This window comes from Ambystoma mexicanum, chromosome 14, assembly GCF_040938575.1.
Source record: "Ambystoma mexicanum isolate Mex_15411 chromosome 14, UKY_AmexF1_1, whole genome shotgun sequence".
NCBI lineage: Eukaryota > Metazoa > Chordata > Amphibia > Caudata > Ambystomatidae > Ambystoma > Ambystoma mexicanum.
The window spans coordinates 626,557,656-626,578,536 of NC_090940.1; the positions used below are offsets into that span (position 1 = coordinate 626,557,656).

The 20,881-nt window shown below is 50.2% G+C and overlaps 1 protein-coding gene across 2 annotated transcripts in view; it reads right to left on the minus strand.

The window, feature by feature from the left end:
- Positions 1 to 14,291, minus strand: part of SLC35F4 (solute carrier family 35 member F4) — a 647,823-nt gene extending 633,532 nt beyond the window's left edge. Inside the window, exon 1 of one of the 2 annotated variants that reach the window (XM_069638081.1) lies at positions 13,430 to 14,291. In XM_069638081.1, the coding sequence (XP_069494182.1) occupies positions 13,430 to 13,532 (103 nt within the window). In that variant the 5' untranslated portion in view covers positions 13,533 to 14,291. The remainder of the gene's footprint in view (positions 1 to 13,429) is intronic. The other variant, XM_069638080.1, reaches the window with a different exon arrangement.
- Between the last annotated feature and the right edge of the window lie 6,590 nt (positions 14,292 to 20,881).

Below are 20,881 nucleotides of genomic sequence, written 5' to 3' on the forward strand. Positions count from 1 at the left end.
GCACACGCGAACCCCCATGCCGGTAATGGCCATACCGCCATGGCGCTAAAGACCCTCCAACCCCCCGATAGCGCCATCACGGGAGACACCGATACCGCCTCCGCCTAGGAGGCACCCCTTAATACCGACCCGGTAATAACATCATGCTAATAACGGACTTGTAATGCCGGACCCGGAAGTAACGTCATCGCATCGGAACGGGAAATGCACCGGTGGCCATCTTTAAAAACACAATCCATTGCAATCATCCTAAACTACCAGTTGTGTTCAGGAGAGACCAGTGCCAATCCCTTCAATATGGCAAAGGCTACCAGGAAAACAACCCCCGCCTGCGCAAAAAGCGTTTTTCAGACAAAGAACTGACCATGCTGGCAGAAACCCTAGCTGCCCATGCTGAGGAGATCAACCAGCAAAACCTGAAAAGGGAGGTGCAGCAACGTTAAAAGGAGATCTGGGAGGAGGTAGCCCGCAAGGTCTCGGCACTCGGCACCACCCCACGGTCAAGAACTGTAAAAAAGATGGGATGACCTCCGCCTCAGGGTACGGAACATCCTGGCCAGCAATAGGAGCGAGTCCATGGCCACAGGCGGGGTCCCTACTCACCCACAAAACTCACACGCTGGGAGGAGACTTGCAGTAGCTTCATACAGATGGAGTCCATCGAGGGATTTGGGGAGATGGAGACGGGTGCCGCAACATCTGCAGATGGAGTGGAGTGATCCTGCAGATCCCTGTAGGGGAAACCATGACATAGCACAAGTGATGTGGAAGAGAGTTTAGGCAAGGCAATGCATGTCCCAACACACACATCAACATATCCCTGTCCAGATGGAGGCCCAAACCCTGCCACACTGAAATGCATGCTGAGTGCCAATCCCATTACCAAAACACAGCCAACACAAACGGACTGTGCCGATGTAATACATCACACAAAGCCCAATACAACGGCATGCCACCTGCCATGCAGCATCCTTGCACTGAGACGTCACATCACATGCCAAAATGGCCCCTTCATACTACCCTGTGTGACACACCTAAAAGATATGAATGCATGATCAATGAAATTCTCCACAGCACCATATAATGCTTCTTGCATGTAACACCATCACTGATGCCCTGCATCTCTTCTACCCCCACCAGGCACCGATGGAGAGGATGCCAGTGAGGAAACAGCCACAAGGGCATCCACCTCCCGGCACAAGACCACTCCCACAGCCAAGACCACCTCTGGGGCAGCCTTGCAGGTCACACAGAAGCCCAGGGCGAGTGCCCAGGCCAGGGCCGCACATGAGGGCCCCACATCAACGCCTCACACCGGGGCCACGGAGCTGGCAATACCAGTGGAAGGCGAGGCCAGTGGCACAATGTCGGCAGCAACAAGTTTGGTGGGTGAGGCAGCAGCCACTGCCCCACTGAGTGACATAGAAACTGCAGTGGAGGAGTATATGGATGAGGATGGACTGACCCGTGTGGCATGTCCACACTCCCCAAGCCCCATGTCCACCCCCCAACCCCACACTCAGCCCTCACCCACCAGCAGCAGTGCGGATCCTTTGCTACATGATTGGGACCTCAGCATCCTCCCCGAGGACAGCACTGCCAATGCAGGCCAGGTGGCAGCACTCTCAACCACTGCTGCTCCCATCACCAACCTTGAGGCACGGCTAGCAAGGGTGGAGGCTAGACAGGACTCAATGTTGGACCTTCTCTGACAATATGTTGTGGATGGGGAGGACACGAGGCGTGAAATTGCACAGGCCATAGCGGCACACAGGCGCCATCAATGCCTCAGCATTGATGATGCGAGACAGTCTGGGGGCCGTCACGCAGGTCCTCACGTCTATCCTGCTGCACATGCAGCAGCCACAACCCGCACCAGCCGTGCAAATCACCACTGCTTCAACCCCATCCGCCACACCCCCATCCTCCACACCCGCTTCCTCTACACCCTCCAGCCCTGTGCGTCCAACAAGACGGAGTGTGAGGCACTCACAAATGCTGCCCCCGGAGAACAAGAAATCAAGGAAATAGTGTGGGACAATAATGGGAGTGGGTCAGATGGTGTTGGTGTTGTATGGGTGTGTTAGGGGGATTTCGTTGGGGGTTTTTGGGAGTTGATTGGGGGGTATGGGTAGTCCATTGGGGGCTTTTGGGAGTTGATTGGGGGTATGGGGAGTTAATTGTGGGGTATGGGTAGCCCATTGGGGTTTTTTGGGAGTTGATTGGGGTATGGGGAGTTCATTGGGGGGTTTTGGGAGTTTTGGTGTTGTGGGGGAAGGGGGTAGCACATTTCTGTAGTTTATATTAATACACCCGTTGTGTGAAAAATCATTCAATGCATGGACATTGTTCATATCGTGTGTATCCTTTTAATTCATGACAGTGCACAGTGCCCAACTCCCCACATTCCCTGTGTGCATGTCCACATGGACCCAGTGTACAATGTGTCACTCACACGTCTATCGACGTCCCTGTGGGTCAGAAGTATTCGCCAATCAGTGATTGGCGTACTGCACAGCCATCTTGTGCATCATGTACTGGCAGGGGTGCTGCTTCTCCTCCATCTTCATCCTCATCATCCTCACCCGGTGCATGCATGTCAATGTCAGGTGGCAGTGGTACATTTCTCCGGACGCACATGTTGTGCAGCATAACACAGGCCATAGTGATCTTTGCCACCTTCTCAGGCCTATAAAAGGAGTGCTCCACCAGTCCTGCTTAGGCAGCGGAACCGCGCCTTCAACAGCCCAAAGGTCTGCTCAATCACAACATGGGTATGGGTATGAAGCCGATTGAACTCCTCTTCATGGCTGTTCTGCGGGTTCCGCACAGGGGGAAGTAGCCAAGGCTTCAAGGGATATCCTCCATCACCTGCAAGCATATACAAATAGGTGTATGTGAGTCACTCTGAGCTGCCACCTTCAGGATTCACAGCCATGGCCGCAGCTAGTTGCTGGCGACATGCACATGTCCCTGTATGTATACACAAATATTTAGATGCATTATATACTGCAATATGGTGTGGTAGTCTGGATGGCATTGTACAGATGATGCAAGGTGAATTCTTGCATGCTGATGTGGATGTACTGTGGTTGCACGATGATTTTATGCCTCTTATTTTTGCTGTGTATACTACACTGTGCATGGTCACACTAGCCACATTGGCACAGTTGCAATCATGTTTAGTCATGCATTGCTTGACATACCCATGGTGGCCAGGTTGTGCGTCTTACATGTTGTCATTGATATCCGGCATTGCTCCAATGTGTGCCAGTGATGTGTAATGTTCGGGTTGGGAGGTTCAGGTCAGGAGTGTTTAGCTCTGCGTGCATTCTCCACTCACCGGCCGTTCCCACCCAGGTGGAGTATGCACCCCCCTCATTCCCACCCAGGTGGAATATGCATCCCCCCGCCATTCCCACCCAGGTGGAGTATGCATCCCCCCCACATTCCCACCCAGGTGGAATATGCATCCCAACACATCACAACCCCGATGCACTGCCATGGCCCAGTCAACCAACGCACCAAGCAGCCAGGCACGTCGTCCAGCATGTCGCTCCATGTGACGGGGTAGCGTAGAGTTACGCAGCACCATAGCATCATGTGTCGATCCGGGATATCGTGCGCAGCAATGTGTGATGATCTTGCTGGAGTCACATACCATGTGCACATTGATGGAGTGGTATTGCTTGCGATTGTGGTACACCGCCTCTACGGCATGGGGGACTAGCAATTCTACATGGGTGCAGTCGAGGGCACCAACACAATTGGACATGCCTGCCAGTGCATGGAAGCCTACTTTGGTGTCGGCTACCTCCTGGGCAGTCCGTGGTAGGGATATGTGGGTGCTAGCGTGCTTCAGGAGGGCATCCAGCACTTGGGTCCGCATGCGTGAAAATAGTGGTTGTGAAATGCCATGCAGCTAGCACACTGTGTGCTGGTACGTGCCTGTGGCCAGGAAGTGGAGCACAGACACTACCTTTATTAGCAGGGGGATGGCAGTGCGTATTTCTATGAGGCTGACAATGTTGTTGTGTATCATGTCCACTATGGTGGTGATGGTGTCCCGGTCCAAACAGTACAGGGTGTGATCTGCTATGGGGTTAGATTGAATGGACTGGGTCTGATGCGAGGGATTGGTGGCTGCTTGCGAGGTACTACTGGCTGCACTGGTGGTAATTGCTGGCCCTGTCTCAATCTCCTTCTCCTCCTGCGTCTCCTGTGTGCTGCCTGTTGCTGTGGCTGTAGTTGTTGTTGTAGTTGCTGTTGTTGCTGTAGTTGTAGCAGTATAGGCATGTCCTCCAGCCCCATGATTGCAACAGCTAGTGGTATCATTTTGGTGTAGGAAGGGATGTGGTATGTGGGTGTACTCCTTTTATACTGGGACAGGCTCCATTGACTCCACCTGTGGTGATTGGGTGCACCTGTGGCAGTTGCCTTGATTGCAGATTGCTGTTTACGGGTGGTCCGCGCTGCCTGTATGGCCGCCATCGTGCAGGCACTAATTACCGCCTTCGGGATGCCGGTAATTGCATGCTCGCGTGAGTTGTGATGTCCTCCTATTACCGGCATCCCGGTATTTACTCTGCGAAGGGGCGCGTTTACGCACGCAAGCCGGTATGAAGGGGCACGGTACGGGCGGTGGCAGTATTGGTGGGTTGTCGGGTCGTAATGCCCCGGACCCGTTAACAATGCCGGTATTACCATTCCCCCTTCCTTTTTTCATTACCTCCATTCTCGTAATGAGGCCCATTGTGTCCATAATACTAATATGGATATTGAAACTCTCAATCATTCAAGATCTGACTATGGTGACATAGACAATAATTTGTTACTGGGATTATGTTATACTTTACAGAGTGCTATGGAGAACAACAGGGGGCTTCCAGAGGCACCTACGGAAATAGAGAGCCAGTTCTCAACCCATGTGGCCTCCCCTCCCCCTACCCACCTTTCTACCAACACTCTTCCCTCTACTTCAAACCCACGCCTTTCAGCGTCGCCTAACCTGTTTCTAAATATACCACCTGAGGAATGTAATGAAAGCTCCCCACGAAAAAATGGTGGTAGAGAGCCTTTGGACACAAACAATGCGCACTCTGAGGCAGTTCATTTTGCAATTAAGATCCTTCTAAAACGCTTTGGCCTTACTCTTAGTGAAGTGCAAAAGCTGGGGAAACAGGTCTCCACATTGGATGCTAAGCTTTCAGCTGCAGCCTCTACTATGGTACCTTCTAACGATCCCGTGATCGACCTCCAGTCCCATCGGTCTTTTTCCAATTTAGGGGATAATGGGTCCCCCCTGAGTCCACTATGCCTCTAACAGGTCGGAAAGCAGTGTACTGGACATTACCATCTACATGACTAGTAAGGAAAGGCGCCAGGCCAAGCGGACCAAGGCCTGCCAGCAAGTGGAATCCTAGTCAGTATAATTGATTTCAACCAAATCCCAGACAACGTATCATCTAAATTCGACTATTCTAGCGCCCATACAGGGCAAAAACAAGACGGAAAGTAAGAAGGCCATGAGAAAAAAGAGGTACAAATCGGCAGGTACCCTTACCAGTTGTTTGATAGGTGACGTAGCCCGCCCACAACCACAAATAACAGGAAAACTTACCTCAACCCCTACAGCACTGTTATCTTGTTTACCACGCCCTACGGGCCCCCGCAAGATGTCATCCTGCAAGGCCCTTATACTGCTTACCAACCAACCCATATGTATACCTCTAATGTCCCTAAACCACCCAGAGCCTGCCACATTAAAGCCATGTAATGCTAGCTTTGATCCAAAAATGGTCACGTTTGGGAGAGGGACACAGACCTTATCCGATAAAGCCACCAATATATCTGATGCGGTACTTGTCTGCAAAAGAGTATTGGCCTTGCGTGTGCTCTCTTCCTCTGATTTCAGTTTTGTTGAGCAGGTTAAAACACAGGGAGTCAATTTTGTGCGGGTACATTGTGTGACCCCAGAAGTCTCGGCTCTTGTGAGAACTCATCAGGCCGAAATTGAGAATGTAGGGTATTTGATTGACAGTCCCACACATGTCAGCATTAACCAGCAGGCAGACGAACTGGCAGCCACTTGATTGGCGTGTAGGACCCAAACCCCTATAACAACTGGAGTCCTGGATACTGGCCATTCCCCCCATCATTGCCTGACGGCGCAATGGGATGGGAATGGTTCAGAACATTTTTGCTGAGGCACCTAGCACAGCCAAATTGATTGTTGAGGGTGGCACTCGTGGGCATAGCCACCTTCTGAGCCCCAACGGCTCTATTCGTCTTCTGCAAGACTGTGATGTTATTTTATTGCAAGAGAACTAGTTGACTAAGAAAATCTATATAGAAGGGTATACTTTGTTTCATTCTTCTGCCACAAAGGGGTTACTTGACTGACCATTGGGTGGCCTTATTTTAGGGGTCAGGCAGTTCCTACCTGTCCATAGCGTAAACATGACTTAATACAAGCAATTGAGGTTGGTTTGGACACTGGAGACAGAGAACCCATGAAACTACTGTTGATTAATGTATTTGCACCACCTACCACCTACATTGTCTAATTTAGATGATCTAATTGAAACTGTTGATAATATCTGTGCAGACTGGGAGCTAAGATTTTCTAGTCTTGGGAGGTGATTTAAACGCCAGCTGCATTGACAAAGAAACAGGTGGTGCATATGGTTCCGTGGTCCCTACCAGTGTCATTCTGAGGTGCTGTGGCAAACCCAAGGAGCTAAGTGGGTCGCCTTGATAAAGGATTGGGGCCTTATTATGTTAAACGGTTGAGCGCCATGCGATTTACCCAGCCACTTTACCTGGCAGATGGCGAATAAGCGCTCTACTTTAGACTATTTTCTGGGCAGTAATTTCTATGCTGAGAAGGTGGAATCCCTGGCGATTCAGGGAACAGTATATAATGACCACCACCTTTTGGTTCTTTCCCTGTGTATGACAAATTTGAATTTTTTGTATGTTTAGTTGGAGCTGGTAGGGCTGGTATTAACCATGCCGGAAATAGGTTAAGTTGGATACCCAGTAATATAGACAAGGCCTCAAGAGCAGCACATAGGCTATTGAAGCTTGAATCCAGTAGGCTTGTATCCGACGATGCAAATTTAATGGCTGCACGTATACATCTATTTGCGCAGGGACCATGGACAATAAATCCATTAGCTTACATCCCTCTCAAAATAAACATACCTTTGATACAGAAATCAGAAATGCCAAACGACAAATGCGTTTCCACGTTAGAAAAGCCATTCATATGGGGGGCAGGGGTGGGTGAAATGTGAGGTGGAAGCCAGGACGTTGAAGATCAAAAATAACTATAGGAACTGGCTCAAAAGAAGGAGGGCATCTAACTCAGACCTGGGGTGGCAATGGATGTTTGCCACGTTATGTGTCAAAAACTCTTGGCTAATCTGGCAATTGCTATCAAAGGCAAAAGGAGACAAAACGTCAGACCGTCAACCCTATCTCTACGGATAAATTGTGCGTTTCATCTAAGCAACATTTGTTCAGGCGCCTATCACTGCAGGAGAAAAGGCCGGGGGTGGCCCTTTCACTTTGAAAATTGTCTCCGATGCAATCTTTAAGGCCATTATTAAATGAAAGAGCTCGAGAGCGCCGGGCTTTATTGGCTTGCCAAATGCTGTCCTAAAGGGGAACCCGGTCGTCTGGGCCAAGATTCTCGAGACGCTGTTTGAGAAAGTCTGTAATGAGGGATTGGTTCCAGATCCATGGCATCAGACAATTCTACTCCCTGTATACAAAAAAGGGTACAGAGAGAGGCCTGAAAACACATGCTACTATCTCTCCTCATTATTACCGGGAAGCTGTTTGCTCATTTTGTCTTGGCCGCCCTCCAAAACTGGGCTGCGAGCCATAATATATTACATCCTACTCAGACTGGCTTCAAACCAGGATCTAGTACCACACATAACATCAGGGTAATAGACGAAATGATTCAGGAAGCAGCAACGAGAGGTAATCCAGCTATGTACCTCATATTCGTTGATTTCAGCACAGCTTTCGACTCGGTAAACCGGGACATATTGTTGCAAGAGTTGAGAACCTTGGGCTGCCCTAAATGGATTGTGAACCTACTCATTATGCTGCACACCGATTCTGGCGTCCATGTGCGGCTGGAACACTCTCCCCGAGGGTTGACATAAACATGGGGGTTAAACAAGGTGTGCCTTGGCCCCCCTGTTCAAAACTTTATTCGGCAGACCTTCCCCCTATACTTGTTACTGATAGTGGCCGCTCTGCCAAAATAGAGGACTCCACGATTCCTAGCATTTTATATGCTGATGATCTTATTTTGATTGATCGCAACATAGCAGGGGCCAAGTCCAAATTTAAAGCTCTGAGTGATTGTACTGGAAACAATGAGTTGGCAACCAATATGAACAAGACTTAAATGATGGTAGTCTCAGGAGGAAAGGTACACAGGGTGCAATTGGAAACAGAACTCCGTTCCATTGAGTAAGTCGAGATCTACATTTACTTAGGTGTGGAGCTATCTGCTAGGGGTAGCTACTATAATGTCATTGAACAAAAAAAAGGCAAGGCCCACCAGTTGACCTATGCTATAAATCACTTTTCTAAATCTACTGCAGGGTTTTCCCTCGCAGGAACTATCAAATTATACAACCAGTGTTTTGTCCCTGATATATGGCTTTGAGGCTTTGGCCATTCGCGACCTAAAGTGGCTTGATGTCCTTGAGGGAAACTTCTGGAGGAAAATATTGTCTCTCCCCCAATCTATGCCAATGGCTTATTTGAGATTTGAAATGGGCCTGACCCCCATGCGAATGCAGTCTATGATACGCTGTGGACTGTTATACATAAAATCAAGGTCCAAACCTAAATGTCCCTTGCTGAGTATACTTGGGAGTGCCTCTGTATCAAAATATATGGTTAAAACAAAAACCCCAGATTTCCAGCGTCTGAATGAAGAATGCTTTCGAGAAATTAACTGGGTACCTGAATTTGAACGTGGCACTGTTTTTTTAATGTTAAAAAACATATTTAAGAAGAAGATGGAAGATCATGATTGGCTAAACAACTACGTACACCTGGAAAAGCTTCACAATCACATTTTTATCATGGAAATGCCCATAAATATTTACAAATACAGCGTTATTTGATCAAGTGCCCCAATACACGTGTACGTAGCTCTGCCTCAGAACAAACCAACTCCCCCTGCTTGTGACCCGAGGTGCCTATTCAAAATGCCCACAGAATCTCGAATTTGTCTTATCTGTAAAAGCTCAGACAAACTTATTAATTGGGCTCAAGATATACGTGCGTACTGGGGCAGTTTGTAGGTGAATATCAAGTGTGATCATTTTAGGCACGATTGCCTAAATACAGACTGATACCGTTCACATTGCATTGTTCAATTTATGGACACAGATAAATCCTTTACTCACAGGCCCCTTTGTGTGGCTAGCTCCAGACTCTGGCACGCATCAAACATGACCAGAAGTTGGAATACTTGGCTCTCTTATGGTCCAGGCTCTTGGTGCGGTTATCTTCAGATTCTGACACATCAAACAGGGCCATAAGAAGACATCTTTGGTGTTCGTATGGTCCTGCCTCTTGTGCTACTATGTCCGGATTCGGACACACATCTAACATGCCCATAAGTTGGAATATTTGGCGCTCTAATGCTCTAGACTCTTTGTGTGACTATCTCCAGATTGTGACATGTATCAAACATGCCCAAAAATAGGAATACATGGTGCTCTTAAGGTCAATGCTCTTTGTGTGGATACCTCCATATTCTGGAACACATCAAACATGACCAGAAGTATGAATACTTGGCGCTCTTATGGTCCAGGCTTTTGTGCGACTATCTCCAGATTCTGACATGAATATGAACTGTAAATGGAATGAACAAAGTTAGCAAACCTCTTACCAAGTTAGGCTATGTGTATTGTTAGTTTGGGTGTGTACGGATTTCCATGATTATTTCGATTACAAACATTTTGATTCCAAGAATTACGGATTCGTAACTTTCGAAATCGCAATAGTCACGATCATCAACCCGCAGCAAAATGCCCTTTGTTTTTTAGAACTTTCTTTGTCCCCTGCTTTCCTTTTTTATAGAAGCGGGGCCAACCGTGAAGTCCCATAATGTTGATCAAGAGGAGCGGAGGACACCCCCGCAACTCCTGCTCCCCTTGATCGACATTATGGGTATTCAGTTATGTTTCCATTGCCGAATTCAGCATTTTTTCCCGGTAATTTCTGCAGATACCACTGAGATGGCGGTAGGGGTATAGCATAGAGCTGGCCATGCTCAGACTAATCACAAGCTGCAGAAAGAGTGCATCTGCTATAGTTGCTTGGCTCCATTTACAAAAGTCTTGGGTTTGGACAGTCGCACACTTCGGGTGCAACTTCTGCACAGTTTGTCACAAATGACTTTTCCAGTGACATCAATGGAATAGCACGCCTTCGGGGGCTTTGAGGGATGCTGATTCAATTATGTTTCTACTGCAGGAACAACCTGCAGAATTTGTCTCGGACACCGAACCTGCACTGACATGAGCCACAAAGCATGGAAGGGTATCCAGTCAATATATCTAAAACATCACAGACTGGTAAATTTCAGAGTGTACATAACACCGAAATACACTGCAAACATTATTTAATTAAATAAAGGGTAGTGGAGTAAAGGGATTAAAATTGGTCAGGATGGGTTGGGGTGGCGGTATAAGGGTAAAAAAACAGGGGGGCATGGGGGTATTTTGTCCACGAATAAATGTATCACTCGTAATCGTGGTCGAAAGGTTCACATATAACCCATGGATGCCGCTTTAACATATCATGCAATAGGACATAAGTGCCTGTCAGTAAGCTGCAAATATGCCTTAATTGATGCACATCGTTTTTCAACTGAGATACCCACTAAGAAGTATGCGGTAAACCTCTGGGCTACTCACAAACAGATAATGTTAAAGTAAGAATGCATAGAGTAAATTTTAGTCTAGCAGGATATTTTAGGCACAAATATTGTGTATTATGATTCTCTGTTCCAGTCCCCTTCTCTGCCCCAGTTTCCATGTCATTATCTTGCTCTATGATCCTTCGCTCTACCTCTGACCAAGCTTGTGCCTCTGCCCTCGATCAATCTCATTCTCCTGTCCCACGTCCATTGGCTCTACCTGTGATCGAGCTTCTGCCTCTGCCCAGTTCCCATCTCATTCTCCTGTCCCATGGACCTTGGCACTACCTCTGCATGAGCTTCTGCCTCTGCCCTCATTTCCATCTCATTCTCCTGTCCCATGGACCTTGGCTCTACCTCTGTACGAGCTTGTGCTTCTGCCCCTGTTCTCATCTTATTCTCCTGTCCCATGGCCCCTGGCTCTACCTCTTAATGAGTGTGTGCCTCTGTCCCTGTTCCCATCTCATTTTCCTGTCCCGTGGACCTTGGCACTACCTTTGACCGAGCGTGTGCCTCTTCCACTGTCCCTAGTACCTTAGCTCTACCTCTGACAGAGCTTGTGCCTCTGCCCTGTTCCCATCTCATTCGCCTGTCCCTTGGCTCAAACTCTGAACGAGCTTGTGCCTCTGCCACTGTTCTCATTTTCTCCTGTCCCATGGCTCTACCTCTGAATGAGCTTGTGCCTCTGCCACGTTCCCATCTCATTCTCCTGCCCCAAGGCCCTTGGCATTACCTCTGAATGACTGTGCGCCTCTGTCCCTGTTCCCATCTAATTCTTCTATACCATGGCCTTTGGCCCTACCTCTGACCGAGCGTGTGCCTCTGCCCCGTTCTCATCTCATTCTCCTCCTGTTCCATGGCTCTACCTATGACTGAACTTGTGCCTCTGCCACGTTCCCACCTCATTTGCCTTTCCCATGGACCTTTGATCTGCCTCTGACAGAGCTTGTGCCTAAGCCCCCTTCCGATCTTGTTCTCCTGTCCCATGGCCCCTGGCTATACCTCTGACCGAGCTTGTGCCTCTGCCCTGTTCCCAGCTCATTCTCCTGACCCATGGTCATTGTCTCTATCCCTGACCGAGCCTCTCTCCCGTTCCCATCTCATGCTCGTGTCCCATGGACCTTGACACTACCTCTGAGCTTGTACTTCTGGCCACCTTCCCATCTCATTCTCGTGTCCACTGGGCCTACCTCTGACCAAGCTTGTGCCTCTGCCCATTCCCATCTCATTTGCCTTTCCCATGGACCTTTGCTCTACCTCTGACCGAGCATGTGCCTCTGCCACGGTTTCCATCTCTTTCTCCTTCCCCATGAACATTGGCTCTACCCCTGACCGAGCCCCAACCCCGTTCTCATCTCATTCTCATGTCCCTTGGCCCTTGGGCCTACCTCTGACCAAGCTCGAGTATCTGCCCTTTTCTCATTTCTTGTCCCGTCTCTGCCCCTCTTCCTAGCACCTTCTTCTCGACCCGTCCACTACGTCTTAGTCCTTCTCTTCCACCGTTATCGCCAGCTTATGGTAGTTCGCAGTACATTCTGGGTCACTTGCAGTAAGAATAATTCCCTCACAGCTCCCCCCACCCCAATAAACGCGTCCCAGCCCTTGTCTCTGCTGCCAAGTTCTGGACTCGGTACGTCTCTGCCCAGGCTGCAGTCTCCGCTCATGCACCTGCCGCCTTCATCTCTGCGCCTGCCTCAACCTCTACTCATGCATCTGTCCCATCTACTGTATATTCCCCTACATTCCCCTCGGTCACTGTCTCTAGACACCAGGCCGTGTCTATCGCGGCCCCTGTCTTTTTCCCGGCCGGCTTGTCCCATTCCTATTCACCATCTCGCCTTTTACTCAGTCTCTGATCCACTGTCTTCTCCACTCTTACAGCCCCAAACAACATCGTGCGCCCTGCTTTTCTATCTGCACCAATCACGTCTTGGCCTCATTTCCCACCTCTGGCTCTTCCCAAGCACTCGTCTCCGCCCTTTTCCAGCCCCCGCTTGTGCCTGTGCCACAGACCCTGCTCCAGTCCCTACTTCTGTCGCTTCCGCACATATTTCTTCTCCAGTCTAACCCCACAGGTCCTTGCTACTGCCTATACCCCTTCGCCAACACTTGCCTCGCTCTGCCCGTTCCGCAGAGCGCGCTAATACAGCTTCCTTTGCTCTTGCCCTTTCTATGCTCCGGCCTCTGCACATTTCACGATGTTTACATCCGTACTCGCTGTGCTCCGCAGCCCGCTCTCCGCCCTGGTTACTACCCGTCCCAAGGGCTGCAGCTCTACAGCTGCTGTTTCCCCGGCACCATCGCGGGCCCCGTAGGAGGTGCACACCTGCGCAGGGCAGGCACCCGGGGCAATTAAATGCACTTTCCACCGCAAACGAACCCAATGGGGTTAGCTGCAAAGCTATGTTCACACCCGACGCTGCATGCACTGCGGATAAACACACACGCACACACAGGGCACCTTACTTTTCTGGCTGGAGTAGCCCGGATAGTAGCCGTAGTAGCCCGTGATGCGCAGGATACGGTCCTCGATGGTGGCCACCCCGTTGGGGGCTGCCTTGATATCCATAGAGCGGCAGGGCACCGGGCCCGGAGAGAGGGGGAGATACGCGCAACCTCACCGCCTTCAGCTCACCGCTGTTCGCCCTCCAGTGTGCAACTGTCCGCAGCGTCCCCTCCTTCTGGAGCCGCTCTCCCTCCTCAGTGTGCAGCGCCGGACAGACTGTACAGCTTCCCCTCTTCACTGTACAGCAGCACTCCACAGCCCCAGCGTGTACCTTCATGCAACAGCACTTCCTCCGGCTGCGGCTCTCCCTCCACGGCCTGCAGCTTTTCTCCCTGCTCAGTGTGCAGCTCCGCCTCCAGCGTGCAAGTCTCCGCAGCTCCCACTCCTCCGGTGCAGCAGGCAGCTCTCAGTCTCCAGCGTGCAGCTGTCTGTCCACAGTGTCCAGCTCTCTCTCCGCAGTGGGGGGGGGGGGGGACTCCCCACCTGCTCCAGCTTCTGTCGGTATTGCAGCACCGGAGCTTCAGGTCGCGCTTCACCTAGGACCCTGGACTGGGAGCTCGGCGGCTGCCCACTGTACGAAGTGCATTTGCTGTCCCTGGTCCTGAAGCGGAGGGCACCTGCAGAAGCTTTGCCTAGGGGTATGCGGTTTGCTCCAACGGTTTCTATTCTGCCCCTGCTTCCCATGCATCACCAAGGCACTAGGCTGGCACCCTGCAAACAGGACTCGCTTACTGCCCAGCTCTAAATCACCTGTAGGTCTGCAGCTCCTCTTCTGCTGCGCTTTCGCCAGCTCCGATTCTCCACTGCCCCCTCTTCCCCCACGTGCGCGTCCCTCACAGCGCTTCTCCCATCATTTCCCCTCACTCCTCTTTCACCATTTGCCTTCACAGGCGCTCACAGAATCCTAACTGCCCGCAGCTGCTCAATCAGCCAGCTCATAGACCCCCGACTCCTGACTGGCCCTTTGTGCCCTCAGACAGCCTCACAGATTCTTCACCCCCACCCACAACAGATTACCCACTGCTCCCTTCTACACCCACATACGCAGGCTCCTCACTGGGCCTGTCTTTAAACCTCCTTACAGATCTTCACACTCCCTCACTCCCCCTCACACATACCCCACTGCTTCCTCTTCACCCACCCAGAGGCTGCTCATTGGTACTGTGTCCTCAAACCTACTCAAGACTCTTCACCGCCCACATCAGGGAACCCAGTTGCTCTCTCTTCACCGACTCACACAGGCTTAGAGATCCCCTGTCCTCAGACGTCTTGACAGTTTCTTTTCTGCGTTTGCCTCTGAACACCTCTCAGATTCTCCACTGCCCCTCTCTCCTCACAACCCCACACAGGCTCCACACTATCCTGTGTACTCAGACTTCCTCACAGATTCCCCACTAGCCCTCTCTCATAATCCACCTTTATATTGTCCTCACTGGTGCAGTGTCTGCAACACCCTCACAGCCCCTTCCCCCTCGCCCCACCACAGATGCCACATTGCTTTTCTCTTCAGCCCCCTCAGAGATTACCCATTGCCCCCTTCCCCGTGTGTTCTTCATTTGTCCTACGTCATCGCGACATCCACGCCGATCCGCACACATATTCCTCACTGACCTCTTTCCTAACTCATTTCCCCAACACACATCCTTCACCATTTCCCTCGATTCTCACCCACTCACAGATTCCCCACAGCCCTCTCTCATAATCCACCTTTATATTGTCCTCACTGGTGCAGTGTCTGCAACACCCTCACAGCCCCTTCCCCCTCGCCCCACCACAGATGCCACATTGCTTTTCTCTTCAGCCCCCCCTCAGAGATTACCCATTGCCCCCTTCCCCGTGTGTTCCTCATTTGTCCTACGTCATCGCGACATCCACGCCGATCCGCACACATATTCCTCACTGACCTCTTTCCTAACTCATTTCCCCAACACACATCCTTCACCATTTCCCTCGATTCTCACCCACTCACAGATTCCCCACAGCCCTCTTTCACTTCCCTTGCTTGTCCCCTAACACATATCCCTCAGCGTTTCCCTCGCTTTTCACTCACACATTCCTCAGCTGTCCTGTTTGCCTCCCAGGCCTTAGCGCCGGCGAGGGAGCGAGCGGAGAGCCTGTCCCCCTCCCCCCACCAACCCCACCCCCGATATCGAGCGTGTCCTTGGCTCTGCCCTGGCCTCTGAGCGTGGCTAAGAGCATGAAGTAGCGTGCACGGCAGCTCCAGCGATTCCACTGGGCCTAGTAAGGGCGCCAAAGCCACCGTCTCTCAAATTAAGCACGAGGCGGACACAAGGACGCTGAACTCCTGCTTAGACATATGGAGGGACAACAGGCAGAGTAGCAACGTCAAGCACAGAGCAGGATAAGAGGCAATAGGGAGCTTTAGCGGCGCAGCAAATATCTCGGGGCAAGAGGCAGAAAACACCAAGTCACCCCTCCCGTCTACACCTCAACCAGTAGTATAAGAGACAGAGCTAATATCACAAGCAGCCCCAGCTTTAGAGGCACAGAAAATATATATGGGCAAGAGGACTAAAACACCTCAAGTCACCCCCTCCCGTCTACACCTCAACCCCTAGGATAGGAGACAGAGCAAATATCACAATCACACACACTTTTAGAGACACAGCAAATATCTCGGTGCAAAAGACAGAATACACCAAGTCACCCTCTCCCGTCTACACCTCAACTCCTAGGATAAGAGACATAGCTAATATCGCAAGCAGCCCCAGCTTTATAGGCATAGCAAATACCCCAGGGCAAGAGGCAGACAACACCAAGTCACCCCCTCCCGTCTACACTTCAACTCCTAGGATAAGAGACAGAGCAAATATCACAAGCACCCTTCAGCATTAGAGGTATAGCACATATCTCGGGGCAAGAGGCAGTAAACACCAAGTCACCCCCTCTTGTCTACCACCTCAATCCCTAGGATAAGAGACAGCAAATATCACAAGCACCCCCAGCTTTAGCGGCGCAGCAAATATCTCAGGGCAAGAGGCAGAAAACACCAAGTCACCCCCTCCCGTCTACACCTCAACCCCCAGGATCAGACACAGAGCTAATATCACAAGCACCCCCAGCTTTAGCGGCGCAGCAAATATCTCGGGGTAAGAGGCAGAAAACAGCAAGTCGCCCCCTCCCGTCTACCACCTCAACCCCTAGGATAAGAGACAGCACTAATATCACACGCACCCCCAGCTTTAGAGACAGAGCAAATATCTTGGTGCAAGAGGCCGAAAACACCAAGTCACCCCCTCCCGTCTACACCTCAACCCCTAGGATAAGAGACAGAGCTAATATCACAAGCACCCCCAGCTTTTGAGAGAGCAAATATCTCGGTGCAAGAGGCTGAAAACATCAAGTCACCCCCTCCCGTCCACACCTCAACTCCTAGGATAAGAGATATAGCTAATATTGCAAGCAGCCCCAGCTTTAGAGACACAGCAAATATCTCGGTGCAAGGGGCACAAAACACCAAGTCACCCCATCCTATCTACCACCTCAACCCCTAGGATAAGAGACAGATCTAATATCACAAGCACCCCCCAGCTTAAGCGGCACAGCAAATACCTCGGGATAAGAGGCAGAAAACACTAAGTCACCCCCTCCCGTCTACCACCTCAACTCCTAGGATAAGAGCCAGAGCTAATATCACAAGCACCCCCAGCATTAGAGGCACAGAAAATATCTCGGGGCAAGAGGCAGACAACACCAAGACACCCCTCCCGTCTACAACTCATCTCCTAGGATAAGAGACAGAGCAAATATCACAAGCACCCTTCAGCATTAAAGGTTCAGCAAATATCTCGGCAAATGTCAGGCAGTGGAAATAGGCTAGAGCCTGTTAGGGGGCCCAAAGGGTATAAACAGCTTTGAGGTTTGTCAAAAGCCCTTTGTTCTGTCAAGATAGAATTTTAAAGCTCTCCCTAGGTCCAACAAGTGCAGAGCTTGTTCTGCTGGAATGGATGGTTTGGCAAAGAAAACCAGTAAGATTATCTCTGATTAGAGGTGGAGTACCTTTAGGATGAAGCTTAGATTTGCCTTCAACACTGCTATGAGGAATGCTGTCTTCCAAGATACATACTTGATTTCACTGGTAGCTGTAGGCTCGAATGGCGCTTTCATCAGTGCCATGAGGACCGTATTCAGGGTCCATTGTGGAGACATTTTCTTTTGCGGAGGGTAGGTGCAAAAAAGACTTCTCATAAAATGTTTCACTATCTGTGCTCCATAAAGGGTGGCTTTTCCCGCTCTTCTATTAAATCTTGAAATTGCTGCTGGGTGTACTTTGATGGACGAGAGAGTCAGACCATCTTTGTATAGTTTCAGCAAATACGGTAGAAGGTCATGAGGGGCGATGTTGAGCGGGTCCTGTTGTTAGATGCACCACTTGCAAAAGCAGCCCCTTGTATACATGTATGACCTGTTTGTATAGTCTGCCCTGGCTGCTGTCAGAATATCTCTGCACTCTTGTCAAATCGTGTGAGCGTGGCCGAATACTCCGAAGTCAGGAGCCAGGCCTTTAAGTTGAGGGACCCTGGAGCGTGGTGCAGAACCTGCTGGTTGCGCATCGAGAGCATGTTCAGATCTTTCCCTAGGGGAATTGGTTGGTCGTGAGACAGATGTATGAGGTCAGAGAACCACGGCTGTCTCGGCCATGCAGACGGTATCAAGAGGATCCTGCATTTGTACATCATTATCATTTGTAGGACTTTGCGTATCACTGGAGATCTAGTGATGCTAACAGATCTCCTTCTTGCACTGCTTTTATGACGTCAGACATGGGGACCATTTTCAATTTTTGCTTCTTTATGGACTTGTTGAGGTCTCTCAGGTCCAAGATTGGTCTCCACGATTTGTTTGGCTTTCATACGACAAAGAACCAGTAGTACATTCTCTTGCCTCGCTGGTTACTTAGAACTGTTTCTATGGCTTGCTTGATGAGCATTTTCTCCACTTAGTTCTACAGCACTCACAAGTGTGGTTCTTTTTGTGCACTTGGAGCTTGAAGTGGTGGTTTGATGAACTCCAACACATGACCTATTTGGATCATATCTATGACCCATTTGTCTGTAGTAATTTGCTTCCATTGGGGCAGTTGGCACTGAAGATTGCCTCCCACTTCTGTTTGTTCAGTTGTGGTGGGGGCTTGGAATCTGTGCAATTCAGGCTTGCTTCAGTTGTCTCCCTTTTTAGGTGGTTGTTCCTTGGCGCCTCCTTATTGCCGTCTTGTAGTCTTTTTGCTTGTATGGGTATGACTTTCTATACCCTTGGGAATACCCTTGAGAATAGGACAATCCCCTCTGGTAGGATCTGGTTCCCCTGCCGGAAGTCATCAAGTGCTATGAAGCTCCTGAAAGGATCGAAGAGTGCGCTGTGCCTGAAGGGAGGTCAAAGACCTTGCCATGCCTGTGTCTGTTTTAATTGCCTTTAGGGTATCATCAATTGTCGGGTCAAAAACAGGTCGCCCTCAAACAACATGTCTATGACTTTTGCCTGTACATCTTGTCTGAAGTCAGTGCACTTTAGCCAGGCCCGTCTTCTTAAAACCACTTCATTGGCGATCTGTTTAAAATCCGTTTCTGCCAGATCGACGGCAATGTTGAGGACATGATTTGATTCCTCCTCTCCCTCGTGCAAGATGGTCATAGCTTCCCTGCGTTTGTCGTCTGGGAGATGTTCCAGCAGCAGTGCTATCCTTTTCCCCATTTCCTGGTCGTATCTTGTTATTATCGCCAGGGAAGTTGCTGCTTTGGCCGTAGCCAAGATCTTCTTTCAAAAAGCATCCTGTTTTCTGCTGTCATTGTCTGGAGGGACAGAACATTTTAGCCTGCAGCGGCCGAGTCTATGGACTTGGGAGTGGGCTGAGATGTTAAGCATTTAGGGGATATGTCAGGTGCTTTACATTTCATTTCCAGTATTCCTTTCCGCATTGGCTCAGAAAACGGTTTCTTAATGAGCAGCAGACCGGCAACCCACCCTTTTCTGGTGCCTGATATCCCGATGCTACCGGGACACCCAGCAGGCAGGGATGTCAAGCCCCAGAAAATGTTGTTCACATTCCCGTAGAGTCCTATAGGACTCCATGGGAGTGGGGAGACGGAAGCACTGGCACCCTTGCTAATGGAACCGGTGCTTCCGTGAAGACTCTGCGGGCAGTTGCCGTTGCTCACGGCAGGTCTGACCTGTGGGGTGCAATGGCACCCCCCCACAGAGTTGTAGTGTGGCAGACCGGAAAGGGTGCTAGTACAGTGACACCATCACCTAAGCTTATTTCCGGTCCGCCACACTTGTAACGAGGCCCAAAAAGGTCTAGTATAGGCGTTAACATGACTATCTTCCTTCTTTTGTTAATTACATCAAAAAGAAAGCAAACTTTTTTTCTGCTCTGATGCTACTAGGCTGAATTCTTCAAACGCTTTTTGCATAATGGTATGAAATGCCCTTACTACGTCAGGAGGGGACTGTTTTCTAGGCTCATCGGGTACTGGGTCCATCCCTATATCACGTTCGTTCCAGTCATCCTGGGGTGGAGAGTGGGTAGTTGTCCTGTCCGTATCAGGATTGTCATCATCCGCGTCTGTTGTCTCCAGTTCTCCTTGTTTGCGATATGGAGAATAAGCTGGCCTTGATGGTGAAACTCTTGGGGAACCTTGTGCTCTTAACAGGCTTCTTGATGCCGCTCTGTAACATGGGGCCAATGGCCTGAGAGGTGACTGCCTGTGAGGAGACCTACCTCGACCAGGGTATGTTGCACCTCTGTATTGCACTCATTCTCTTGGTGATATCTGTTCCTTTTCCCCGATAGGGAATCAGGTAACTCCCTGAAGGACACGGGAAATCCTTGCATGGGGTATCCTGTGCTCCTTGCATGGCAGGTAGCCTTTTATCTGGTTGCTCAACAAGCAAATACAGTGAGGCTAACACCTGGAGGGACAGCAGCGCCTGTGGGTTGATAGCAAAGCAGCGCATGTGGGTTGATAGCAGAGCGGACGGCTGTGGAAGCATAGCCCCGCTGGGCGCCGGCAGAATTGGCTGAGGCCAGGCCGGTAGGGTCAGCAAACCTGGCGTAGGAAGCACTGGTGGGTGCATTGGCACTGGCGAGTGTACTGATTGCCTTCGTGGAGACGGAGGACTTGGGTCTGAATATTCCTCTGAGAATTGGAGTGAATAACCCTGCTCAAACCCAGAGTCTATCTGGTGCTCTTTGTTCCGGTAGCACTGAGGAGACTGGTGAAATGGAGGTTGACTCCTTACTAGTGGTTGGGGGTCTTCACTTCCTTAGTAGGTTGCTGTTCTTTATCAGTCTTGGTAGGGCTGAACGATTTTAGAGGGATTGTAATTACTATGGGCTCCTCAAGAGTGGTTTCCTTAGTTTTTTCTTGCCCTCCACAAAATCCCTTGCCTAG